At 46.6% G+C, this 27674-nt stretch overlaps 1 protein-coding gene and 1 long non-coding RNA gene across 3 annotated transcripts; both read right to left on the minus strand.

Moving 5' to 3' along the window:
* Window positions 1-8214: 8214 nt before the first annotated feature.
* On the minus strand, window positions 8215-11446 carry LOC127003838 (uncharacterized). The gene is made up of 5 exons (XR_007757439.1): window positions 11234-11446; window positions 9983-10061; window positions 9507-9581; window positions 9031-9119; window positions 8215-8422 (listed from the first exon to the last, which is right to left on the minus strand). It is a non-coding gene; the product is annotated as an uncharacterized LOC127003838 (long non-coding RNA).
* Window positions 11447-15580: 4134 nt separating this feature from the next.
* On the minus strand, window positions 15581-18843 carry LOC127003839 (uncharacterized). Of its 2 annotated transcripts, none has more exons than XM_050870913.1 (4): window positions 18765-18843; window positions 17527-17588; window positions 17057-17237; window positions 15581-16696 (listed from the first exon to the last, which is right to left on the minus strand). In XM_050870913.1, the coding sequence occupies exons 1-4, from the start codon at window positions 18810-18812 to the stop codon at window positions 15872-15874; spliced, it is 1116 nt and encodes a 371-aa protein (XP_050726870.1). In that variant the 5' UTR covers window positions 18813-18843; the 3' UTR covers window positions 15581-15871. The 2 variants fall into 2 exon arrangements, with proteins under 2 accessions (XP_050726870.1, XP_050726871.1); XM_050870914.1 differs by having other exon boundaries at window positions 17057-17219; window positions 18765-18825.
* Between the last annotated feature and the right edge of the window lie 8831 nt (window positions 18844-27674).

Here is a 27674-nt window from a genome sequence, read left to right on the forward strand (position 1 = left end):
CTGTGTGGGTGGGTGTGTTAGTGCCCCATCTATACTGTGTGGGTGGGTGTGTTATGGGCCCATCTATTACTGTGTGGATGGGTGCGTTATGGGCCCATCTATTACTGTGTGGGTGTGTGTTAGTGGCCCATCTATACTGTGAGGGTGTGGGTGATAGTGGCTCATCTATACTGTGTGGGTGTGGTGGGCCCTGGTGTTTTTTTTTTTTTGGTGGGCCGGTTTTTTTGTGGGACCTGGTGTTTTTTTGTGGGGCCTGGTGTTTTTTTTTTGTGGGACCTGGTGTTTTTTTTTATGGGGCCTTGTTTTTTTTTATGGGGCCTTGTGTTTTTTTTTGGTGGGGCCTTGTGTTTTTTTTTGGTGGGGCCTGGTGTTTTTTTGGTGGGGCTTGGTGTTGTTTTTGGTGGGGCCTGGTGTTTTTTTTGTGGGGCCTGGTGTTTTTTTGTGGGGCCTGTTTTTTTTTTTGGTGGGGCCTGGTGTTTTCCTGGTGTTTTTTTGTGGGGGCTGGTGTTTTTTGTTGTGGGGCCTGGTGTTTTTTTTTTTTGGTGGGCCCTGGTGTTGTTTTTGGTGGGGCCTGGTGTGTTGTTTTTGGTGGGCCCTGGTGTGTTTTTTTTGGTGGGGCCTGGTGTTTTTTGTGGTGGGGCCTGGTGTTTTTTTGTGGTGGGGCCTGGTGTTTTTTTGTGGTGGGGCCTGGTGCTTTTTTGTGGGGCCTGGTGTTTTTTTTGTGGGACATGGTGTTTTTTTGTGGGGCCTGGTGTTTTTTTGATGGGGCCTGGTGTTTTTTTGGTGGGGCCTGGTGTTTTGGTGGTGCCTGGGTTTTTTTTTTTGGTGGGGCCTGGTTTTTTTTTGTGGGGCCTTGTGTTTTTTTGTGGGGTCTGGTTTTTTTTGGGCTGGGGCCTGGTGTTTTGGGGGGCGTGGTGTTTTTTGGTGGGGCCTGGTGTTTTTGGGTGGGGCCTGGTGTTTTTTTTTGGTGGGGCCTGGTGTTTTTTTTGTGGGGCCTGGTGTTTTTTTTTGGTGGGGCCTGGTGTTTTTTTTTGTGGGACATGGTGTTTTTTTGTGGGACATGGTGTTTTTTTGTGGGACATGGTGTTTTTTTTTTGGTGGGGCCTGGTGTTTTTTTGTGGGACATGGTGTTTTTTTTGTGGGACATGGTGTTTTTTTTTGTGGGGCCTGGTGTTTTTTTTTGTGGGACCTGGTGTTTTTTTTGTGGGGCCTGGTGTTTTTTTTGTGGGACCTGGTGTTTTTTTTATGGGGCCTTGTTTTTTTTTGGTGGGGCTTGGTGTTTGTGGTGGGGCCTGGTGTTTTTTTTTGGTGGGGCCTGGTGTTTTTTTGGTGGGGCCTGGTGTTTTTTTGGTGGGGCCTGGTGTTTTTTTGGTGGGGCCTGTTTTGTTTTTTTGGTGGGGCCTGGTGTTTCTTTTTGGTGGGGCCTGGTTTTTTTTTTTTTTTGTGTGGCCTGGTGTTATTTTGTGGCCTGGTGTTATTTTGTGGCCTGTTTTTTTTTTGGTGTGGCCTGGTGTTTTTTTTTGGTGGGGCCTAGTGTTTTTTTTTTTGGCGGGGCCTGGTGTGGTTAATGTTTATAATGACGCCATCTTAGTTGGCATATTCTACCTCCCCGCAGCTAATTTTTTTATCCTTATTTAGAGAGAATCTGGAGTCCGGGTTGATAGGTGGTTTTTAGGACATGTGGGTGGTCTTAGGCCATGCGCCGATGACTTATGGTGGTGGTGGTACATCATAGTGGTGGTGGTGGTGGTGGTACGTGATAGTGGTGGTGGTGGTGGTAGGTGATAGTGGTGGTGGTGGTGGTGGTGGTGGTACGTGATAGTGGTGGTGGTGGTGGTGGTTGTGGTGGTGGTGGTGGTGGTACGTGATAGTGGTGGTGGTGGTGGTGGTACGTGATAGTGGTGGTGGTGGTGATGGTGGTGTTGATGGTGGTGGTGGTGGTGGTACGTGATAGTGGTGGTGGTGGTGGTGGTACGTGATAGTGGTGGTGGTGGTGGTGGTTGGTGTTGGTGGTGGTGGTGGTGGTGGTGGTACGTGATGGTGGTGGTGGTGGTGGTGGTACGTGATAGTGGTGGTGGTGGTGGTGGTACGTGATAGTGGTGGTGGTGGTGGTGGTACGTGATAGCGGTGGTGGTGGTCGTGGTGGTGGTACGTGATAGTGGTGGTGGTACGTGATAGTGGTGGTGGTGGTGGTGGTGGTGGTGGTGGTGCCCTTGCCTTGCCTTGCCTTTCCCTTGCACTCAAAAATTTTCTTGGCATGTTGCTGGGGAAAAAAGATCTGAATATGTAATGAAAGTTGAGTGAAGTGTAATAGTGGAAAATAGCAAAAGCGCATAGGCAGGCAAATCAGGGAAAGAAAAGGACAGAAAACCTAAGTTCAGGATGAATGCTTAAGCCTTGCCTTGCCCTTGCCTTGATTTGCCCTTACCTTGACTTAATTGTCTTGCCTTGCCTTGCCCAGCCCTTCCCTTGCCCTGTCCTGCCTTGGCTGCCAGCCCTGTGCGTCTCGCCTTCTTGGCTGGCTGGCCTTGTGCGTTCCCTGACCTTGCCTTCTTGGCTGGCCAGCCCTGTGCGTCTCGTCTTCTTGGCTGGCTGGCCTTGTGCGTTCCCTGACCTTGCCTTCTTGGTTGGCCAGCCCTGTGCGTCTCGTCTTCTTGGCTGGCTGGCCTTGTGCGTTCCCTGACCTTGCCTTCTTGGCTGGCCAGCCCTGTGCGTCTCGTCTTCTTGGCTGGCCATATATAGCCCTGTGCGTTGGTCTCCCTTGCCTTGTCCTTCCCTTGCCCTGACCTTCCCTTGCCTTGCCTTGCCCTGCCCTTCCCTTGCCTTGCCTTGCCCTGCCCTTCCCTTCCCTTGCCTTGCCTTGCCCTTTCTTTATTCACTTGTAATACTGAGCACTTCATCCTGAACTTAGGTTTTCTGTCCATTTCTTTCCTTGATTTGCCTACCTATGCGCTTTTGCTATTTTCCATTATTACATTTTTCACGACTTTCACTACATGCTCAAATCTTTTTTTGCAGCAACATGCCAAGAAAATTTTTGTGAGGTATTAATTTCACTGCTTCCTCTTTACATCCTTATGGTCCTAACACGGTACTTATTCCTCCGTCTTCCTCCTCCACTCTGCTAAGCCACTCCTCTTCACCAATGATCTCCACCACTGATGCTAATAGCCTTTGCCTCTCCTCTTCATACCTGTCACAGGCCACTATCAGGTGCTCTTTTATTTCTTTTTCCCCTATACAAACGCTGCAGTTTTGGTCCTGCTCATCTCTGCTTCTCTTTTACTTGTTGTTCCAGTCCTTGCCTTGAACAGCAGCTTATTCCCCCAGTCTCCCTGGTACCAATTCCCTGGCCTCTGGTTATACGTCTTACGACAAGTTACCAAGGAATATTAAGGTACATGGGAATATGTAAAAGTATTGACTAAACTATACATAAGAAGAATGAAGTGGAGAGGTTCTGACGTATATGTATATATCTAAGTGTGTTGTAAGGAATATTTTTAAAACTTAAAGTACCAGGTTATATTTTCAAGCGTGTATGTACTACGCGATATGTTTACGCATCTATGAAGTCTCTGGTTATATATTTGTAAGTGTGCACCGCTGCTCCGGCTATCGCAACCCTTACTTCTGCTACCCATGTACTGCCCAGACCTTTAATATACCCCAACTTCAGCATCTCCATTTAAGAGAAGCACTGGGGGGCAGCATGGGCCGAGCAAAAGTCGTAGGAACTGGCGCGCGTTATAGTTAAAATCTGCTTTGTGGTGTTGCTCCTCGTACTGTGGCAATGACGCACGGTACCAAACACCCCGTTATACAGTGTCTGCAGTAAGGGTTATACGTGATGATTTCTATACATTAACTAGTATACATAACAGGGAAATGAAGAATGAGATGTTTGTATAAGGTCAAAAGGGTTGATTCTCGATGTGTCTGTGTTGCATTCTCCCATATATACACTCCAAGCTTACATGAAGGGCTATTCGTACTGAAATTTATAAAATCAATTATACATAAAAGAAAAATGATGAATATTCATCAAGAAGTTTGTACAGGGTCAAAAGGGCTGATTCTCGACGATGTATGTCTGTATTGCTTTCTTTCATACGCTTCTTGCTTGTAGGAAGGGCTATACGCACTGAAATTTATACACTAGCAATTATACTTATATTTGTAAGTATATGTACGATGCGACATTTTAAGCGTACGTTACTGGGTTATATTTGCAAGTATATGTATGAAGCGATATATTTACGTATGTTTAGGTGGTATAGTTTAAGCAAAAGGTACTGGGTTTTATATTTCTAAGTGTGTGTACTAAACTATATATTTACATGTCTACCAGTGGGAGTGGGATATATTTTAAGTACGTGCTATGGGAAACTACATATGGGGAGCGTATTAATCTAGCGTAATGGTAGTATCGTAACAGCTTTGGTGCTGCTGCGATTGGCTATTAACAACATCTATGGCTTTTGAATGCCAAACCTAACTTCCTCTTCGACTATTCACATTAACCTTTTTGCTGCTGCTGCTGCTATTAACAACTATATATGGTTTCTGCATGACAATATTTGCTGCTACGGCTATTTACAATTTCTACGGATTTTGGGTATTGCAACAAACCCATACACTGTTGATCGAAACAACCCCGCAAGCTTTTGTTACAACATCGCGCACTTTCGTTACAACCACGTATGCTTTCAAAACAATTCTGTACCCTTTTGTTACAACCCCATGTGCTTTTATAACAACGTGCACTCTTTCGTAACCATTAATTTCCTGACCAAGTAAAAGAGGATTAGGCCTACGGGGGACACCTCTTGAAAAAAAAAACGCGCCAAGACTTTTACCTCAAATCAAGGTGGTGTGGAAATAAAGTCAATACACGAACACACACACAGTACCATACACCCCGTTATACAGTGTCTCCGCCATACGAAGAGACAGATATACGGTTGAGAGGGCTGATCCTTGATGGTGTATGGTTGAATGTCTGCAGTAAGGGTTATACGTAATGATTTCTAAACGCAAGTAAATATACGTAACGAAAAATGGTTGCTTAAAATGCCTTCTGTTTCCTTAGGGATGATTTTTATACACAAATTAATATATATTACAGGAAAATGAATAAGGTTAGTATATAAGGTCGGAAGGGCTGGTTCTCTGCGATGTATGTCTGTATTGCATTCTTTTATACACCCCATGCTTGCAGGAAGGGCTATACGTACTGAAATTTATACACAAGTAATTATACGCAGCAGGAAATGAAGAATGGAATGTTTGTATAAGGTCAAAAGGGGTGGTTCTTGATGTATGTCTGTATTGCATTCTCCCATACACTCCATGCTTGTTGGAAGGGTTATACCTTATACGTACTGAAATTTATGCAAAAGCAATTATACGTAACAGGAAAATGACAAATGAGATGGTTGTATAAGGTCAAAAGGGCTGAATCTCGATGATGTGTCTGTTGCATTCGTTCATACACTCCGTGCTTGCAGGAAGGGTTATACGTAATGACTGCTTTACACAAACTAATATACATAACAGGGAAATGATGAATAAGATATTTGCATGAGGTCAAAAGGGCTGATTCTCGATGATGTATGTCTGTATTGCATTCTCCCATACGCCATGCTTGCAGGAAGGGTTATACGCATAGTTGGGCACGATGACAGAAAACCTTATTGCCGATAAGTTACTGGGTAGGAGTGGTAGGCGGTCACAGACAAGATCAAGAGAATAGACCAGGTCTTTTCACGCATAGGTTTTGATGTCATCAAAAGTGATAGAGGGCAGAGAGGGATAGTGAGCAGGCGGAGAATAATAAGGAAAAAGAAAGATATTTCATGGGATACTGAAACCGTTTCAGTTTTCGTGTGTGTGTGTGTGTGTGTGTGTGTGTGTGTGTGTGTGTGTGTGTGTGTTGTGTTCATCCTCTATTGAACAGTTCTCCTGTCCACCCTGACACCCTCTGTAACACCTTGACCTCTTCTACCCAGTCTTTTCTTACCCCTGCCCCATTAATTGTGACTGCTTTAGTTCCTTAATCCTAAATACTTAAGTCACCCATCGAAATAAAGAAAATGGATCACACAGGATGCGTCTACACCTGTGGTCAGGTGAAGCCTGGTGGTGGGTAGGTTTTAGTTGAAGCAGTCTGAGGGGCTGCTGGTGACGTCAATGCGCAGAAGAGAAGAAATCTAGTCCGAGGTAGAGAAGACCTGTTATATTCTATTGATCTTGGTCACAGAAACCATTCAGCTACAGAGGCGCAGGGGCTGGGGAAGAGAAAATTCACAAAATACGTTTTAGAACATTCCTGACAGCTGATCCATAGTGGCCCACATTGCCCATATGGGTCCCACATCAAACCCATGCTCATAAACATTTGCCCACATATAGCCCACGAAGGGACCACATGGGCCCAACTCCACCCACTCACAAACCCATATGGGGCCCATATTTTTTGCTGGCAGGGCGCGCACCAGAAATTGACCTCTCTTTTCGCCTCTCGTTATTTTTTCTTCCGTCGGAGCAGCCCATAGCGAGCTTTTTTTGCGGCTGATTTTGTTTAATGCCATTGAGCTGCCTCCCTTGCTATAAAGTAATACGTATGTGGTCAGGCTGGGCGGGTGAAGAAATATGTATGTGGTCAGGCTGGGCGGGTGAAGAAATATGTATGTGGTCAGGCTGGGCGGGTGAAGAAATATGTATGTGGTCAGGCTGGGCGGGTGAAGAAATAGGTATGAAGTCAGGCTGAATGGGCTTACGGATGTTCGGAAGCTGCCCCTGACGTTATATATCATCACCCACATTAGGTTGGCTTCTTGCTGAGGGACAGGAGGGAGAAATATAAACTGGGGGTAGTATTTCATTGCTTGCCCGGGTGAACCAAACAGAAATACTACGCTACCTTCTTCAGGAATAATTTTTTATCCAGTTACAACTATCAAATATTTCACACGAGGAGAATCGTCACTTCATTACTATAATTAAGATTCATCCTGTGTCATCATCAGTGGAAGAGATTATATTCATTAGACATTTCCAGTCGTATAATTTACCAACTACGTATGAACACTTGCCTAATTTGTTTCACGCGCCCAATATCGGATTAATCTTTATATATATATCTATATTTTTTTCCACTAACCCAACATCAATACCAGATTTATTTTTGCTACATAATTATAGTCTTTTCCGCTAACCGAATATCAGTACCAGTTTATTTTTGATAGTTCTATGATTATAATCTCTTCCACTAACCCACTACAATACCAGATTAATTTTGATACTTGTTTTAATCTTTTCCACTAGCACAAACATGAACTCTCGGCTGTGCGTCATGTGGTGGCTGGCCGTTCTGGTCGCCGAGGTTCTGCAGCTGGGCTCGGCGACGGTCTTGGGGCCACCAAAGAGGGGCACCGAGTGTTTCCCTTACTATAGACCCAGACTGAAGGGAGAGCTTGAACGCAACAACGAGTACCACCTTAGAACCTACCACATTCCCTACACGAACGTTCGGCCTCAGGAAGACTTTGAAACCCATTACCATGCGGCCAGTCTCGATATGGTGGTCCGCTACTATCACGTACTGGTGCGTGGCTACCCGTCCATCAGCCTCATGAAGGACTCTCTTGTGGAGCGGAACATGACGCTGCGGGAGTGTCTCGTTGAGCAGTGGTTGTCTGACGAGGAGAAGCGGCAGGTTATATATCCCTTGGCGGACATATCGTATAACTTGCACAAAGGCGCCTACGTTTTCTCGACTCAAGATTCCTTGCAGAGTTACGTGGTGAGGTGCCCCGAGTTCCCTTTGTTTTATATACGACGAGCCTCCTAAGCCTTCGTATTTGGCGCCCGGGCAGAGGGGGGGAGGGAGAAAGGGCGGAGTCGTAAGCTGCTAATGTGGGGTTGTCTCTTATAACTGTTCCTAGAAATGCCCAACCTATTATGATACCTTATAAATACCCAATCTATTACGATACACAGCCTATTATGAGGTAGATATTCTCAAATTTTACACGTTCGAGATTCCCGTATTGTAAACCTGTAAAGCGCTATTAGGTACATTTCTAAACACCTTTAAAATATATGAAAAGAGAAACAACCATTCAGAAAACTATACGTGTCGTGCTAACTTTTTTTTTTTTTTTACACTGTTTTATGTGGTCGTGTTCCTGGGTCTTGATGTAAACACGAGGATGTATAATGTTTGAGCTTTATTTTGTTATCTGTGCAGTGGTGCATGTGTGTGTGTGTGTGTGCGCGCCCAGCCCTCCACACAGGGTCGCGGGGCACAGGGCAGCGTGTGTCGCGTGCTCCGCCTCGGCCGCTCCTCGTGAAGGCTTTGCGATCAAGGCATCATCTGGCACACGCCCCCCGGTGCTGCGCTGACGCTGTCGTGGCTCTGCAGAAAGGGATATAAAAGATGACGAGTGCGTGAAGATCAGCCTTGCAGCACCATTTTGCGTTAATCAATAACTGATGGAAGGGTATTGAGAAAGATTTTTTACGCTTCGTGATCAAAGTAAGGTGCAGCGACTCTTGTTCTCTCCAAATTTTACTCCTCCCTTGCTGCAGCCTTCCCCCCCCCATCTTTTCACGCTTTCCTCCTCCACGTGTTCATTTCTCCTCTCTCCGGCCCCTGCTCCGTCTAGCTGCGTGATTACGGTACTAATTGTTTCAGATTAAATCTCAGATATTATTTATTATTGAAAAACCGGATAGCCCAGCATACACACACACACACACACACACACACACACACACACACCGGGGTTCGGGGCTGAGGGCCTTATTTTTAAACATTTCTGCGCCCAAGAACACGTAATTTACTAGTCTTTCGTGGGAGTTTGGGGCATTTCCAGGGGTACTTTTATGACCCTGGTGGTTGTCTGAGCCTTCTTCTGTACCGTGAACTTAAAAGAACACTCATTAGAACTCGATTAACCTCCTTGTTGGCCTTTGGAAATAGTTGGTGTGAGGGCTGGGAGCATTAATTTTGACAATACCAACCTCAGGGCTCAGGACTCGGCCAATATCTCCCCCACGGCGGCTACCACACGGGCCAGCTTCTCCTCGGTGTCCAGGTGGCCGTCGCCTGCCTGGGGAGACAAGCAGGGAGGGTGAGGGCCGAGGCTTCTCACCCTGGGGATCTTGCACGAGAATTTCCATGAGGTACTTAAAGGCCTGATATAAATGTACTTTCTTCATAAAAGTGATTAGATTTTAACTCTTGCGTTGTGTCATCACTCACTGCTTATGATGTTGAAGCTTAGCTGATTAATAAAGTATGAAGTAGTAGTAATAGTAGTAGTAGTAGTAGTAGTAGTAGTAGCAGTAGCAGTAGGATAGTAAGAGTAGAAAGTAGTAGTAGTAGTAGTAGTAGTAGTAGTAGTAGTAGGATAGTAAGAGTAGAAAGTAGTAGTAGTAGCAGTAGTAGTAGTAGTTGTTGCTGTTGTTATTGTTAATCCCGGACTGACCTGACCTACCTTCTTAGAGTGAACAAGTCGAGTGCCAACGGTGACCTCGAAGTACTTGGTGATGGCGGTGGTGCCCTCGCCCACCTGGTGTAGGGGGGGGGGGGGCAGGGGAAGGTGGTAAGGTCACTGTTATTACATGTATGGTGAGGAAAGTGTGTGTGTGTGTGTGTGTGTGTGTGTGTGAGACGTGGCAAAAACATATCAAACAGGAATATATATATTTTTTCCTTGAGCTGTTTCCATCACTGTATATAAAAAAATCTTATAATAAACCGAATATTAATAAAATGAATGGGAAAATCAAGACAAGAACGAAGAAGAGGAAGAATAAGAAGAAGAAGAAGAAAGGAGAAGAAGAAGAAGAAAGGAGAAGAAGAAGAAGACGAAGAAGAAAAAATGAAAAGGATAGAAAAATTAAAACAAAAAAAACCCAACAACAAATAAAAAATAACAAAACAACAAAACAAAACAACAAAACAACTTACAACATGGAGTCTATCCGGGAATTCCGCTTCAAGGAAATTCTTCAGAAGGCGGAACTTCGGGGCGTATCCTCAGGAGCCACTGTGGGGGGGAGGAGGAGGAGGAGGAGGAGGAGGAGGAGGAAGCAGGGAGGGTGGAAGAAACATGGAACAAATATTAGTAAGAAGAAAAGTAAGATGGGAAATAAAAGAAAGTAGAAGAGGAGGAAAGGATGGAGAGAAAAAAAATAGGAGGAGGAGGAGACAGCAGGAGGAGAAGGAGGATGAGAAAACAGAGAAAGCGAAAGAAATACAAGTGAATAAAATCAGCAGAAAGAAGAAAGGCGAGATGGAAATGATAAAGCAGAAGAGGAGGAAAGGAGGGAAAGAAAAGAGAGGCAAAAGTCACTTGAATATACAAAGAATAGGAGTCTGAGGTAATTAATGTTAAGAGGATGAAGATGAATAGATGTATCAGTGTTAATAGTAGTAGTAGTAGTAGTAGTAGTAGGAGGAGGAGGAGGAGGAGGAGTAGGAGGAGGAAGAAGAAGAGGAGTCGGATTGTTTGACTGATTAATTTACTGCAAAGAGCAAACAACCTCGGGGCATAACGTCAAGGGCTACATGTTGTCCAACCCATTTATGCAAGAGTTAGCATTTTCGCTCTTTCATCACTTTCATTGTTTAACCTTGAGCAGCCTCTTTCTATTGTATTCGATTCTTCCTACGACTTAAACTCCTTCAAGAGAGGAATAACATCTGAGAAGACACCAAAGTTTGATATTCTTTTTATTTTTGGCATATTTTCCTGTTTTCTGTTAAGTGGATTTCTGAGGCATTTTTGTGAGTATCTTTTATTGTTTCCTTTACCGCAAAATAATACCTTAAAATAATATCCTCCATAACAAAGTTGGATATTTTTTTTTGCCATTTTCCTCCATTTTTTTTTACAGAAACTATACATTTTTGAGGTATTTTTGTGTTAATCCTTCAGTCTTTTTCCTTCACCGCAAAATAATACCTTAAAATAATATCCTCCATAACAAAGTTGGATATTTTTTTTGCCATTTTCCTCCATTTTTTTTACAGGAACTACATTTTTGAGGCCTTTTTATGTTAATCCTTCAGTCTTTTTCCTTTACCGCAAAAAAAAATCTGTAAAAATAGTCGCGGAAGCTGTATTCGCTCGCGCTGACTTCCTTATGAGAGAAAAAAGGCTGAATAATAAAGGGCAAGGAGGTGCAATGACTCTCCTGTAGTTGCCGCGCCACTCACCAATACACGACGCTAACCTGAAGGCGACCCGCACTGAGAGACTCCGCGTTGGTGGCCATGGCGGCAGGACGGGCAGGCGAGGAGGCGGCGAGGATGAGCTTGCGAGGAGGCTGTAAGTGCAGAGGCGGCGGGGTGTGTGTGGCGAGTGGGCTGGCGAGGCGTAGGGAGGAGAGTAGGCAGCCTCGATCCTCGGTTAATTATATCGCTCAAGTGTCTCTGGTAATTGCTTCAGGGAGGGCTGTTCGGCCGGCTTCATTCCCTTCTATGTTGATGCTCGCCGCACTCCTTTTTGTCTACCTATAGCAGGCACTCATGGACCTCGGTTAGGTGTCCTTGAGCTGCTGCCTTTACTGTAATATATAGAGTCGTATTATGAGACACTTCGCCGCCCAAGAACACCTATTTGACAACGCTTTCGTAGGAGTTGTGGGCATTTCCAGGGGTAGTTTTATGACCCTGGTGGTAGTCTGACCCTTCTTCTGTACCATGAACCTGAAGAAACACCTATTGGACAAGGCTTTCGTAGGAGTTGTGGGCATTTCCAGGGGTAGTTTTATGACCCTGGTGGTAGTCTGACCCTTCTTCTGTACCATGAACCTGAAGAAACACCTATTGGACAAGGCTTTCGTAGGAGTTGTGGGCATTTCCAGGGGTACGTTTATGACCCTGGTGGTAGTCTGACCCTTCTTCTGTACCATGAACCTGAAGAAACACCTATTGGACAAGGCTTTCGTAGGAGTTGTGGGCATTTCCAGGGGTAGTTTTATGACCCTGGTGGTAGTCTGACCCTTCTTCTGTACCATGAACCTGAAGAAACACCTATTGGACAAGGCTCTCATAGGAGTTGTGGGCATTTCCAGGGGTAGTTTTATGACCCTGGTGGTAGTCTGACCCTTCTTCTGTACCATGAACCTGAAGAAACACCTATTGGACAAGGCTCTCATAGGAGTTGTGGGCATTTCCAGGGGTAGTTTTATGACCCTGGTGGTAGTCTGACCCTTCTTCTGTACCATGAACCTGAAGAAACACCTATTGGACAACGCTTTCGTAGGAGTTGTGGGCATTTCCAGGGGTAGTTTTATGACCCTGGTGGTAGTCTGACCCTTCTTCTATACCATGAACCTGAAGAAACACCTATTGGACAAGGCTTTCATAGGAGTTGTGGGCATTTCCAGGTGTAGTTTATGACCCTGGTGGTAGTCTGACCCTTCTTCTGTACCATGAACCTGAAGAAACACCTATTGGACAAGGCTTTCGTAGGAGTTGTGGGCATTTCCAGGGGTAGTTTTATGACCCTGGTGGTAGTCTGACCCTTCTTCTGTACCATGAACCTGAAGAAACACCTATTGGACAAGGCTCTCATAGGAGTTGTGGGCATTTCCAGGGGTAGTTTTATGACCCTGGTGGTAGTCTGACCCTTCTTCTGTACCATGAACCTGAAGAAACACCTATTGGACAAGGCTCTCATAGGAGTTGTGGGCATTTCCAGGGGTAGTTTTATGACCCTGGTGGTAGTCTGACCCTTCTTCTGTACCATGAACCTGAAGAAACACCTATTGGACAAGGCTCTCATAGGAGTTGTGGGCATTTCCAGGGGTAGTTTTATGACCCTGGTGGTAGTCTGACCCTTCTTCTGTACCATGAACCTGAAGAAACACCTATTGGACAAGGCTCTCATAGGAGTTGTGGGCATTTCCAGGGGTAGTTTTATGACCCTGGTGGTAGTCTGACCCTTCTTCTGTACCATGAACCTGAAGAAACACCTATTGGACAAGGCTTTCGTAGGAGTTGTGGGCATTTCCAGGTGTAGTTTTATGACCCTGGTGGTAGTCTGACCCTTCTTCTGTACCATGAACCTGAAGAAACACCTATTGGACAAGGCTTTCGTAGGAGTTGTGGGCATTTCAGGGGTAGTTTATGACCCTGGTGGTAGTCTGACCCTTCTTCTGTACCATGAACCTGAAGAAACACCTATTGGACAAGGCTTTCGTAGGAGTTGTGGGCATTTCCAAGAGTAGTTTTATGACCCTGGTGGTAGTCTGACCCTTCTTCTGTACCATGAACCTGAAGAAACACCTATTGGACAAGGCTTTCGTAGGAGTTGTGGGCATTTCAGGGTAGTTTTATGACCCTGGTGGTAGTCTGACCCTTCTTCTGTACCATGAACCTGAAGAAACACCTATTGGACAAGGCTTTCGTAGGAGTTGTGGGCATTTCCAGGGGTAGTTTTATGACCCTGGTGGTAGTCTGACCCTTCTTCTGTACCATGAACCTGAAGAAACACCTATTGGACAAGGCTTTCGTAGGAGTTGTGGGCATTTCCAGGGGTACGTTTATGACCCTGGTGGTAGTCTGACCCTTCTTCTGTACCATGAACCTGAAGAAACACCTATTGGACAAGGCTTTCGTAGGAGTTGTGGGCATTTCCAGGGGTAGTTTTATGACCCTGGTGGTAGTCTGACCCTTCTTCTGTACCATGAACCTGAAGAAACACCTATTGGACAAGGCTTTCGTAGGAGTTGTGGGCATTTCCAGGGTAGTTTATGACCCTGGTGGTAGTCTGACCCTTCTTCTGTACCATGAACCTGAAGAAACACCTATTTAGTCTGACCCTTCTTCTGTACACCTATTGGACAAGGCTTTCGTAGGAGTTGTGGGCATTTCCAGGGGTAGTTTTATGACCCTGGTGGTAGTCTGACCCTTCTTCTGTACCATGAACCTGAAGAAACACCTATTGGACAAGGCTTTCGTAGGAGTTGTGGGCATTTCCAGGGGTAGTTTTATGACCCTGGTGGTAGTCTGACCCTTCTTCTGTACCATGAACCTGAAGAAACACCTATTGGACAAGGCTTTCGTAGGAGTTGTGGGCATTTCCAGGGGTAGTTTTATGACCCTGGTGGTAGTCTGACCCTTCTTCTGTACCATGAACCTAAAAAAACGCCCCTTACAACCCGATTGATCCCCTCTTTGACCTTTAGAAATAGCTGATGTGATATGGCCAAGTGTTTTGTAATACCAGCCTATGTATCGCTCAAATGAGACTCTCTTAATGGTAGCATCAGGGATAAACCGCTGAGCTTCATTTCGCTGAATATCGATGCTCCTTATCCCCTTTGCTGGCTGCGGCGCTGGTTTGTGTGTTTGTTGTTTTCACGAAGCAGCACTACGTAAAGGTGGTCAAGAATTATACACGATAAACAAAACAGTGGCGAAGGCATGGCGAGGGGTTGACCAAGATGTACTGTGAATGGTAACATCGGGGAGTAATGTATTTGTGCACCAAGACGTGAGGACTACCCCCCCCCCCCACCCTCTTCTTCAGGTTTTCTTTGGTGCTGGCTGCAGGGTCTCGGCACATACGTATTGTTTCCCCTTGAGAATTTTTGTTCTTTTCTTCCCTTAGTAACACCAGAGCGTGTCCAGGAAGTGCGCTCAGTTTTACATTTCAAGGGATGCTTTTTATATTTTTTTCATCTTATTTATACATTTCGCCCATAGCGCCGGTAGGCTGTCTTGGTGAGGCCTGGTGGTCGGCCCCAGCCCGTTATGGCGCAGGCAAGTGTTTATAGAGACGCCATCTTGATTAGATCATGTTGCTCCCCGGAAATCATCTTTGGTCCTCTTTTAGAGGAAGTCTAGAGTCCGTGTTGCCAGGTGGTCTGCAGGACAGCATGTCTTAGGGCAGTCGGCGATGAATGAAAAATTGCCAGCTCGTGGCTGCGGGGGAGCCGGCGTCCTCCTGGACACCGTGCCCGCACACTAACCACTCAGCCACTGTCTCCCCTGCTGGTATGGGATGTATAATCATGCTCATCCTACTGAGCTAAGTTGCTGTAATTATAATGGTACACAGATGTCCTCGGCTGACAGACGGCCCCAGACCACGCGCGTGGTTAACATTCTTCCATCAGTCAATGTGACGGCGGTTTTCCATTTTTTTCGGGATTATATGGAAAGATTTCAACTCAAAGAAACTATCGCCTTTTTATACCTTTCTTATACGAATAGCTGTTAGCTTCTTGAGATTTTCAAGGCTTAGTGGTGAAGCGGCTAAACAGGCTTCATCACACAATAATTATGTATGATGCAAACACTGGAGTCTTTACTCTGCTGCCGTCTCTGCCTGTTGCTTACTGCAGGTCACAGCTTTATTATTCATATTCGGGAAGACCACGAAGCTCTCTGTGTCTTAATACCCTACTTGAGGCAGGCGACGTAGGAAGGGAGGGAGGGGGAGGAGAGGAGTTAAGGGCAGGGCGGTGTAGGTGTGCCCAACACAGCACAAAGCATCGCTGGGGCGGGGAGGCTTTCCCTGCAATGTCTGTTTCGTAAAAACATTCTGGGGTTGAATCAATTGCCTTCTTTTGCTTGACTTAATTCACTGATTCCTTTATTAGATCAGCAATAAATTAACAATGACAAATAAATTATAACAATAATAAAATACCAATGACAACAGACAAGTGATATCAACGGTAATAAATTAGCGGTAAAAACAGAAACAACAACAAAACAACGGATAACAACAGCATTCTGTGGTGCCCGAGCCCCTTGGCGGGCCATCCCTGGTCTGGGGAATGACCACTAGGTGCGGGGCGGGGCAGGGCGGACGGGGTGGGGCGGGCGGGGCCATCAGTCTTAGGGGGCGGCGGAGCAGAGTTCCTCGGGCACGGTACACTTGTTCTGGCTGGTGGGGACGCAGCGTATCTTGCTCTTGCCCAGCGCCACGCAGTGCCCGTGCTCAAGCCTGGCGGACGGGTCCCACTCGTAGCCGTCGGGGCAGGAGTGGTGGGTCTGGCGGAAGCCTGTCTCGTAGTCGTCGTCAGCCACACACTCGTAGTAGCCCTTGCAGTCGACGGGGTCGGGGAAGCGACCCTCCTGGACGCAGGAGAACTTGCCGGTGTCCCACGAGCACGGGTCCTCGCACTTACCCGTCACCTCGTTGTACATGAGGCCGGAGTGGGTGTCGTTGTCGCAGGAGGACGGCTTCTGCACCCAGCCGTTGGTGGTGAAGATGCAGGTGTAGTACTGGGAGCAGTTGTTCACGTTGGCGAAGACGCCGATGTTGGTGCACTCCGGCAGCCCCGCGTAGCTCAGGCACTGGCTCTTGCCGGGCACGAACAGGTGGTCGTCGGGGCACTGGTATATCACGGGGTCTGAACCCGAACCCTCACAGAAGAAGAAACGGGTCTCGTCGTAGTAGTCCACCTTGAACTGGTTGGGCTGTTCGCACGTACATTCGATGGGCTCGGTGGGGTAGCAGACGCCGCCGCCGAACTGAGTGTCCTTCACGGCGCAAAGGTAGCCTGAGCTGCAGGGCTCCGGGTAGGCCGTGCCGTTGATGCAGTTGACGAGGGTCTTGCAGTCAGCACAGACGAACTCGCTGCTGGCGCCCTCACAGACGTAGTCCAGCTTGTGGTCTGCAGTGATGGACCTGGCGGAGCGGGGCTTGCAGCCCTTCACCTGTGGAACAACTCGGCCTTAAACCCGGGCTACTTACTCCTGTCCCTCTGTGTCACGAACCAGGGAGTTTACTGGCATGAAGAAGTGACTAGATATATTGCGGAAGGGAACATGAGATCTGAGGCTTTTTGAGATATGTTAGTTTTGAGATCGAGAAAGTCATTGTTGGGCTGAGAGGAAAATAGACATAACATTAATCGTACATTGTTAACAGCTTTATGATATGAAATATTTGTTTCATGATAATTTGTGCATGTCCCACTGTCCCATTTTTATCCATAGGCACAAAACAGAAACCTCCACCCGTGGAGTTTTTTGAAGAAGGGAAGGCGAGGGAGCGAGCAGGTAGGGAGGTCACACCTTCTCTACGTCGACGCACTTCTTGAAGGTCGGGTGGAAGGCCTGGCCGTTGCAGGAACCCTCCCGGGAGTAGAACTTGTTGGTCTTGGGGTCCGGCAGACAGTCCACGAAGCTTCCGCAGTCGTAAGGGTGGCGGAACCTTCCCTCAGACTGACAGTTCATCCTAGAACGCAGCGAAAGACTGACAGAAGCCCCGGCCAACCATGGACGAAGCCAGGAAAACATTCAACCCCCCAAATGATTCCCACAGTGTTACAGGTATACGCATCCTAGATAGTCATGGCCCGCTGTAAACTACCAATACAAACATGATATAGAAATGGCCTTAAGTTGAGACAGATAACTAGAGGATAAATTAACGCCTCGCAGTCCTGAACGCCACTGGACCGCCCTTCCTTGCCTTGTCTTCTTCTCCGACGAACACGGCAAGAGGGAAGGGCAGTAACAGCGGCCGAGGTGATGTCTCTTACCTGACGGGAGGGTGCGCCGCGTCCTGCTGCGCGTTCACCTCCTGCGACATCGCCACACACACCTGGAACAAGACACACACCTGCCATCAAGAGGCAATCAAGAGAAAAAAAATATCAAGAGAGAAATGTTGCAAGTTCCATTCCTCTACTTTTGTGTGTAAAAACTATGTATGTATGTATGTATGTATGTGTTTATCTATCTATCACCACAGCTATTTATCTATCTATCAAACCTCCTTGTGTCTCTCTATCTACACACACACACACACACACACACACACACACACACACACACACACACACACACACACACACACACCTAACCCCCTCTCCCACCCCACACACACAGAAACCTACTTTTACACCCAGTCCAAACATCCACACATAAAACAAACACCATCCAAAAACAATGAGAAAGAGAAAGAAAGAAAAATAACTCTGATTTAAGACCAATTCACGAGTTCAAGTGTGTTGGTGTTGTTCCGCGCGAGCTCCCGTGAAGGAGTGTTGAGCGTTCGACGGACCTGAACGGAGCTGCTGGAAAGTGTTCAGTATTCGCTATTCAGTTTCTAATCCTCTCAGTCTACCCTCGACCCTCTTACTCTCACCCACCCACCTAACCTTACCCCTTTAGAATGTTCAGTGTTCAGTTCCTCTCAGTCTACCCTCGACCCTCTTACCCTCACCCATCTATACCTAGCCTTACCCCTTTAAAATGTTCAGTGGTTAGTTCCTTTCAGCCTCCCTTTGATCTCCTCCCACTCACCCACCTAACCTCACCCCTTTAGAATGTTCTCCACGCTCCTACTAACATCCCTGGAGAGGTCTCAAAGGTTAGGTTAAGTTAGGAGGTGAATATGTAAGACTCTGAGTTCGATTCCACCCAACTACCCACACTCCAGCACAGGTCTAGAAGGTTAGGTTAGGTTAGGTGACTATGTGAGGCAAGAGGTACGATTCCACTCACAAACCCACATTCTTACAGAGGTCTCAAAGGTTAGGTTAGGTTAGGTTAGGTTAGGAGGTGAATATGTAAGACTCCTGGTTCCATTCCGCCCACCTACCCATATTCCTACAGAGGTCCCAAAGGTTAGGTTAGGTTAGGGGAATATATAAGGCTCCTGATTCAGTTCCGCCCCTACCCACATTCCTAGAGGTCTCAAAGGTTAGGTTAGGTTAGGGGAATACGTTGGGCCACAAGTCCAAATCCCCTGACGAAGGCACAGCGCAGGACTCACCCAAATACCCAGCAGCGCAAGGGAACGGAGAGGCGAAGGCGGGACCATCTTGGCGGCAGGACTTCATGCTGGGCAGAGCGAGTCGGCCCTTATATATTCCCTCCGTGACCTCCTCTACTCCCTCCTCCTTCGTGCCCTCTCAGTACACCCCCCACGCCTCCTCCTCCCCTCCATGTAACTCTCTCTTCCTCGATGAATCCACGCCCCCCAGCATCTTCTTTCTCTTCTTCCTTTTTTTCCTTCGTGGTTTTTTATCTTCTTTTTTTCTTTTCATTCTCTTTCTCCCTTGTTCATCTCCGTCTCGTCGTTCTCCATCTCTTTCTCCTTCTCCTCCTCTTCCTCCTCCTCCTCCTCTTCCTTTTCCTCCTTATTCTTTTCTAACATCCTCCTTTCCCTTCTCTTCCCTTTTCTTCTTCTTCCTCTTCTTTCTTCTTCTCCTTCTCTTCCCCTTTCTTCTTTTTCCTCTTCTTCCTCCTTCTTCTTCTCTTCCCCTTTCTTCTTTTTCCTCTTCTTTCTTCTTCTCCTTCTCTTCCCCTTTCTTCTTTTTCCTCTTCTTCCTCCTTCTCCTTCTCTTCCCCTTTCTTCTTTTTCCTCTTCTTCCTCCTTCCCCTTTCGTCTTTTTCCTCTTCTTCCTCCTTCCCCTTTCTTATTTTTCCTCTTGTTCCTCCTTCTCCTTCTCTTCCCCTTTCTTATTTTTCCTCTTCTTTCTCCTTATCCTATGTCTTCTTTTCTCTTTTCTTCAACGCGCAGTGCACACATAACCCCGCCCCCCCCGCCCCCTCACCCCCTCCACCCCACAAAAAAAACCTCTCACCTCAGTTTTCTACAAATAAAATCTTGTGAGTTACGTAACAGCCACACATGGACATACAGACATAGCTATACAGGTAGACAGACTTAATAACGGTCGTCTCAGTCATCACTAAGGAAGACGACCAAGGGCAAGGTGAGGTTATCGGTGTGTCATGATTCTCAGAACGCCGCGGTTGACTGGCGGCGCCGCTACCGAGCTAACAGCCTCGAGCGGCGACAACGGGCTGCTGCTGAGGGAGGGACACTCATCTGCGCCTTGGCTGCTGCTGCTTCTGTGGCGAGTAGTGACAGTGAGGTGAAGGTGACAGCTGTGCCTTCCTGTCTTAGGCACATTCTCTTGAACATTTCGGGGCTCAAACACCCACATTTGATAAGGCTTTGGTAGAGGTTGTGTTAGTGTGTCCATGAGCAGTGTTATGAGCTGGAGTCACCGCTTTCATGAACTAAGAGACCTGTGAGTGACTTTGTGGAACCAATTAGTATGGCAGAAAACTACTCATTTTTTTTTTTGCAGTAAAGGAGACTGCTCAAGGGCAAAAACAACAACAACAACAATAATGAAAAGAAATCATAACCCCTGACTTTATTTACGCCCCCAACACCATGAACGTAAAAAAAACCACCCATTGCGAACTCATATATTTTTTGCAGTAAAGGAAACAGCTCAAGGGAAAAAAAAGAAAGAAAACAATAATAAAAAAAATCATAACCCCTTACTTTAAACACGACCCCAACACCATGAACGTAAAAAAAACACCCATTGCGAACCCATATATTTTTTAGAGTAAAGGAAACAGCTCAGGGGCTAAAAAAAGTCAAGAAAACAATAATGAAAAAAAATCACACTCCCCACACGACCCCAACACCATGAACGTAAAAAAACACCCATTGCGAACCCGACTCATCTCCTTATAGTGGCATTTGGATATATTGGTTGTAAGGGCCGGAGGTGTCTGAGAATACGGGTCTTATACTCCTGGGGCAGTGACTAAAGGGGCTATTACACTGGGCAAATTTTCCGTGGATCTTCAGTTAAACCACGATTCCCGCTGGCGTGGTTCTCATATTTCCGTGGTCTTCTGACGTGTCCACGATCTTGCAATGCTACGGTAGATTTCACTGAAGGACGACGGTATTACTCACCATCATCATCATCAGCAATAACAACAAACAAATGAGAACCACGCTAGCGGAAATCGTGGTTTGTTCTTATGTCTGAAGATCCACGGAGAATTTGCCCCATGTAAGAGCCCCTTAACGCGCCCTCATTACAGACTCTTGACATCAGTTTCCTCAATATCAGTCAGTGAAATCATGTTCCAGACGGGCTTTCTACGAACCACTTATACGGTTTGATGGGCACACTCAACCTATCATCATTTTCTCTGTTGGCTTGGAGTAAACAGCGAAGGAAAAGATTACTGGGGGTGAAGTATGTGTGTCTGTGGAATGAAGGAATGAATGAATGTGGAATGAATGAATGTGGAATGAAGGAATGAAGGAATGTGGAATGAAGTATGTGTGTCTGTGGAGTGAAGGAATGACTGTGGAATGAAGTGTGTGTGTCTGTTGAGTGAAGGAATGAATGTGGAATGAATGAATGAATGAATGTGGAATGAAGTACGTGTGTCTGTGGAATGAAGGGTGAAGTATATGTGTGTTGTGTGGAATGCAGCGGAGGGGAAAATAAATGACGAAGCTGGCGTTGTTTCTTTAACCCGTTGACTGCGAATTTCCTACCAGAAGACATCACCCAGCTATAGGAATGGATCAAAAAGTGGCTGCTACAATTCAATGAAGAAAAGTGTAAAGCCCTGCATACCAATACCACATGGGAAACACTCCACTATCCACCACAGAGGCAGAGAAAGACATGGTAGTATATGTTATCAGGCTACCAGTGAAAGCAAATTCGTTCCAATCGCAGCGGACGGGTTAAAGTTTATAATTATTGATATCTTCGGCCGTAGTAAGGTGCTAAACATATTATTACAGTGGAAATATTACGTTTTCTTTGTATTTTTCTGCAGCGAGGAAGGCAGACCGAAGGGGAAACATAAATATTTGATTACGTGAGACTTCTGGAGCTATATATTCCTTTCGACATTTTTATTACCATTACAAGAGGAGGATGTTTATATTTTTCAGTTCTTGGTGCGTCTCCTTCCCTGTAAGAAAAAGAATCAAACGACATCACAGCTTTGCCTGATATTATGAAGGGCTTTTAGGTTATCTATGTTAATGAATGTTCCTGCTTCCGTCACACTGCACGAAGAATGATTAGCGAAGGTAGGGAAGAAAACGAAGGTAAATACTGATGATCGGCTGACAGGACAACAACAAAATAATCAGGAACAAAGCATTTCAGATTCATTATTATTATTTTTTTACAACAAAGGAGACAGCTCAAGGGCACACACAAAAAAAGGAAACAATAATAAAAAAAAGCCCGCTACTCGCTGCTCCTAAAAAAAAAAAAAAAATAATCCAAGAGGTGGCCGAAAGAGAGGAATACACAAGCCTATCTAGACAAGCATTCGGTGGAAGTCGATAAGATCCTTTTACTGATAGCAGGAAGGTTACTCATTATATTTCCAGCGTCCAAGTGATAAATTTTCTTTCTCGAGTAGAAGTGAGAGCAAAAAGTTGAGTTTCATTGTGTTAGTATATCTTCCACACGCTAAATTTCCTTTCTCGTTGCCCACTGGCCTCTTGCAGACTCCTTGTGTTATGTTCTTATATTACTACACTCCAAATACTAAGTTTCCTTTCTCATGTGGGAAAGGAGACAAGAGGGTGACTCAGCGTTGGCAAATCATCGTACTCAGCGCATTGCATTTTCGTCGTTTCTGACCAATAAATATACCAGAAAAAAACGAAAACGATCAATATTTAACAGTTTTAGCGATAACTTTAAATTTCCATCGTTATTTGTGTGGTTGCGACCGTCTTGGAGCTTAAAAATGATAAATTCAGTGTTCAGAGTACGACAATTTGGCAACGCTGGGGTGACTGCCGCCATTGTGTTACTAACGTTCAGGAGATAAATTTTCTTTCTCCGGCATCAGTGAGAGCAGGGAGATGAGTGTCGTTGTATCAGACCTCCAGTATTTTTTTTCCTCCCCGCCCATAGCGTCGGTAGGCTTTCTTCAGGGGCCAGATGGTCAGCGCAAGCCCGTCATGGAGCAGGCAATTTTTTTTTATAGTGGCGCCGTTTATGCTTGGCTCATGCTGCCCCCTGGAACTCATTCTTGATTCACTGGACGGTTTCTTCTAGAGTCCAGGTTGATGGGTGGGCTTCTTGACAGCATGTGGGTAGTCTTAGGCCACTCGGCGGTGACTGAAAAATCCCAGGTGGCAGCGTGGGGATTCGAACCGACGTTGTCCATGGCGTAGTGAATGTGAGCCCAGCACGCTAACCACTCAATCACTGCCTGCTCGGTTTCCTCTCCCGTGTGTCAGTGATGGCAAGAAGGAGATTGCCATTACATTTCTATCGTTCAATGAGTGTTCTTTCTCGAGTAGAGGTAAGAGCAGGGAGATGAGTGTCGGTGTAATAGTTCCTCCCACATGCTTAGTTTCCTCTCCCGTGTGTCATAAGGCAAGAAGGAGATTGCCAATATATTTCTATCGTTCAACTGATGAGTGCTTTTTTCTCGAGCAGAGGTAAGAGCGGGGAGATGAGTGTCGGTGTAATAGTTCCTCCCTTATGCTCAGTTTCCTCTCCCGTGTGTCAAAGATGGCAAGAAGGAGACGGATATTGTATTTCTATCGTTCAACTGATGAGTGTTCTTTCTCGAGCAGAGGTAAGAGCGGGGAGATGAGTGTCGGTGTAATAGTTCCTCTCGTATGCTCAGTTTCCTCTCTCGTGTGGCAATGAAGACGAGAACGCTGCCATTACAGTACATGAGAACATAAGAACGTAAGGAGTCTGCAAGAGGCCGGTTCCTTCTACTGTTCATATACCAAGTTTTCCTTTTCGAGATGGCACTGAGGTAAGGCGACAGATATATATGTGTTATTTCCAGTCAAACTCTGATTTATTTTCTTTTGTGGAGTAGCGCAGGACAAGTTCGGTAGTTTTCGTGGCCCCTTCAAGTCTGCCGATACCAAAGTCTTCCGTCGGTACAGTCTTGGGGCACCGCGAGGCACCGCAGATACTGACCCATGAAACAGGGCCTCGGAAATCTTACTTTACTGGGATAATTAGCGTCTCTCTCTCTCTCTCTCTCTCTCTCTCTCTCTCTCTCTCTCTCTCTCTCTCTCTCTCTCTCTCTCTCTCTCTCTCTCTCTCTCTCTCTCTCTCTCTCTCTCTCTCTCTCTCTCTCTCTTATCTTATCACACACGCTTCCTCCTCTTACAACAACTATCTCATATCGCGTTCTCATGAGTGTTTTATCGCGTTCCCGGTATGGAAGCTTTGTCAGACTACCGCCAGGGTTATAAAACTACATATACGTTACTGGTACCGTGTATAAGATAACTTTTACTTTTCGTCCCTAAGCTGGTTCGCTACGTTACATGAATCCCGCCAAAGCAGCGACTCGGCCCCGTGCAGCCTTCTTGGGCCTGTGTTCCCTTCTTCCTGCGATTTGAAGGCTGGCAAGAGGGGAGTATGAAGACACCTCTCGAACTTATTCTTATTTCGCTTTGGAACTTCAACTTTCTCTTCGTGGGTCCAGAGCTGAATGTCTTTTCCATATTTGTTTTGCCCTTGAGCTGTTTCCGTTGGTATTAAAAAATCTGGAGAAACTTTTCAGTTCGTGGGAAAAGTCAAGGCTTAACTGACTTAAGATTTTTATAACACTGTTCTCGAAATTATGCCGAAGAGGATATATATATAGATCTATAACAAATTAGTCTTAAATGTGTTCGCTATACTTTGACCTTTACTTGACGAAAAAGGCCCCTCGACCTAATGTCGCCCAGACTGAATAAGCTAACGGTGCCGGGGCGGCCGACGATAAAACACACAGTTTTCTCGGTGGTGCATGACGGGCCGGCCGATCCACCAGTCCTCGGCGGGGCGGGCAAACATAACTTGACGGCGAAGAAAGGATGGCCGCCGCCTGCACCTGAGCCGAGACTCAAACTCAGACTTTGAGGCGCCAAGCGCACGTTTCCTGAACTAGGCCTTCGTGTGTGTGTGTGTGTGTGTGTGTGTGTGTGTGTGTGTGTGTGTGTGTGTGTATGCACGTTAGGATGGGGGTCACTGCGCCTGTACGGAACAGCTCGCAACCTCGATTTCTGTGACGTACCGGCGCGGCTTCGCCAAGGAAACAGGCGACACCTTCCTCTCGTCACGCCGCGGCAAACACTCGGCGGGGAGGGAATGCATCACGAAGGGACTCTCGATGCTGAAACAGCGACGGCTCAGGGTCCGGACGGCTCTGTTCCGGTGCAAGAAAATAATGTGTTGTCAGCAGGGCTTCGTTCTACACTAAAAAAAGATCACTCGACTTTTGTGCGTCTTTGTAGCGTCTTCGAAAGAGGCCTAAAGGGTCGTGGTGGTAGTCTGGCGTGTGTCTGGCGGCGGTGACCACCCTAGCTGCAGCAAGTCAGGAGGGGGGGGGGGGGGGTTGCGAACTTCTTGATATGGATAAAGAAATGTCATGGCAGGAAACACGGAAGACCTCAGGACGAAAAGCTTGCAAGGATGACTCCGCAGTGTCCGCGCGACCCGCTGGCTGCAGGGGTGCCTGGTGGCGGTGACCCCAGACAGGCGGCGCTGGACGGCGGTCCCAGACAGCGAGGAGGGGTGAGGGGAGGTCTCTGAGGCCATTAACCTCAATCCTTTTTTCCCTAGTCAGCAAAGGCCGGCGCGACTCGTGGGTGCAGGTGACCCTCCCTGTTTGACCGTCGTGAGGCGCCACCCAGCGGCGGCCATCTGGCGGCCCCGCAGCCCGCCGCGGCCCGTCGTGGTGTGTTTGTTTCCTGGGCAAGCTGTGATTGGGTCATGATGTTCCTGGTCAACACGCCTGAAAGGTCAAATCCATATCCTGGACTTTCCAAATTTCCCCGGATCCCTGCCGTAACGGGGCGCCTGGGTCGGCGGGCGGCGGGTCGCGGGGTGTCGCCGCCCACCGTTTGTTTACTCTTTTCCGCCTGAACGCCGACCCCACGCTGATGCTTCTTGACGACGCCGGCGAGGACTTGTGCGGCTATTTTTATTCCTCATCCAAGTGTTCCTCACTTTTGTCTTGGTTTCTGTGATCGGGTCTGAGGAGTCCAGGAGCCTTCATCTGGGTAACAGCCTGCAGAGGTACACTTTTGGAGCTCTGCTGAAGAGGTGGGGTCATAGTAGTGGTAATAGTAGAACATGTGTGTTGGCGCTGCTGGGGAGACTCCACTACCACAGAGGCCCAAAAGATGGCTTACACTTGGCTTACACCGGTGCCTTGGGCCTACACAAGAGACTGCTACCTGTGAGGGGCGGCGTGGAGGTGACAGGAGGGCGTTCTGCACTGATGAAGGAAGTCGTGCACTACCGTGGTGACTACAGACATCGGGAAAAGAGAAGAATAAGGCTCAAGGCCGCTACGGAATAAACAGAGTATACTTAGTGATTCGTTTTTCAAATATGGTACAAATAATTAATGAAAGAAATGATCCGGAGTTTAGTAAGCGGCAATACGAGTTTGAAATGGAGGTTGAATACACTGTTGGGTGGGAAGGATATTTAAATGTCTAGGGCAAGTGTTCTTTTATATTCTCCTTATGTAATTGTATGTACGTCGTTTTGTCTGTGAATTAATCATTGCGTTGCCCTGTTGCTGATCCACCTGACTGCATGGATGGACGATTTGAGTGATCATTCTAATGTGTGTGTGTGTGTGTGTGTGTGTGTGTGTGTGTGTGTGTGTGTGTGTTCGTGCATGAGTGAGTAAGACAAGATAAGATGCAAAAATGGAAATATCATGACAGGGGAACGATTTCACAGTCATTCCATCACCACCACCATCACCACCACCACCATCACCACCACTTCCACCACCATCACCACCACCATCCCCACCACCACCACCACCACTTTTTTTTAACTTTCTTTACTCATCGTTTTTTTCTTTTCATTTTCCTCTTCTGTTTTCCTCACCACCACTGTCATCATCATCACCACCACCACCACCACCGTCATCATCATCACCACTCTTTTCGTTCTTTACTCTTCTTCTTCCTATCATCTTTTCCATCTTCCTTATCTTGTTTTCCTTTTTTTCCCTCTTCCTCTTCCATCACCTTTTTTTCCTTCTCATTCTTTCCTTTTTTTTTTATTTCTCTATATTTTTCCACTTCTCGTTTTCTTTCTTTCTCTTTTCCTCTTCTTCATTCACCATCTGAGAGAGTTTTAAATAGAAAAAAAAAAAAAAAAACATTTCCGTGACTACAAACATCGCCCCAAACCCCTCTAAATAAACAAGAAATCTAGGCCGCTTCAAAATCAAACAAGACATACAAGCTTAAAAAGACACGTTATGGGTACTTACAACAGACCCAAATTCCCGACCCCCATCTCAGTAGCCAAGAACGAGGGCAAGAACGCGAGAAACAACGAGAAAGCCCTGTGATTGGCGGATAAGGAAAGACTGTCTGTGTGGCTACTGTGTCTCTCTCAACTATTGGCTCGCGGCAGTTCGGGCGATGTAGAGTGAAGACGTGCGCTTGGATATCTTCTGGGTCAGTACTCTCACATCAACTCCTTCCAGAGGCCAAAAGGGAGGTTAATCGAGTTCTCATAAGTGCCTTTTCACCATCATGGCACAGAGGAAGGGTCAAACTACTACCAGGGTCATAAAACTACCCCTGGAAGTGCCCTAAACGGCTAGGAAAGACTTGTTAAATGTATGTGCTTGGGAGGTGAAACAAGGCGCCTGACCCACATACCAGCGCGATGTAGGCGGGCAAATGTTTGTTCGCTCCGAGAAACCTACACTGGCGAAGGGAAAAAAAGGCGTCCGAATTAGCATACGAAACAAAAGAGGAGCGAGAGATGGACCTGAAGGGGATAAGGGTGTTTGTTTATCCTATATCCCGAGCTCTCTCCCTCTCCCTTTCCCTCTCCCTCTCTCTCCTCTTGCCCCTTCTACTCTTCCTGGTACT

The sequence above is a fragment of the Eriocheir sinensis genome, chromosome 26, assembly GCF_024679095.1.
Source record: "Eriocheir sinensis breed Jianghai 21 chromosome 26, ASM2467909v1, whole genome shotgun sequence".
NCBI classification, from domain to species: domain Eukaryota; kingdom Metazoa; phylum Arthropoda; class Malacostraca; order Decapoda; family Varunidae; genus Eriocheir; species Eriocheir sinensis.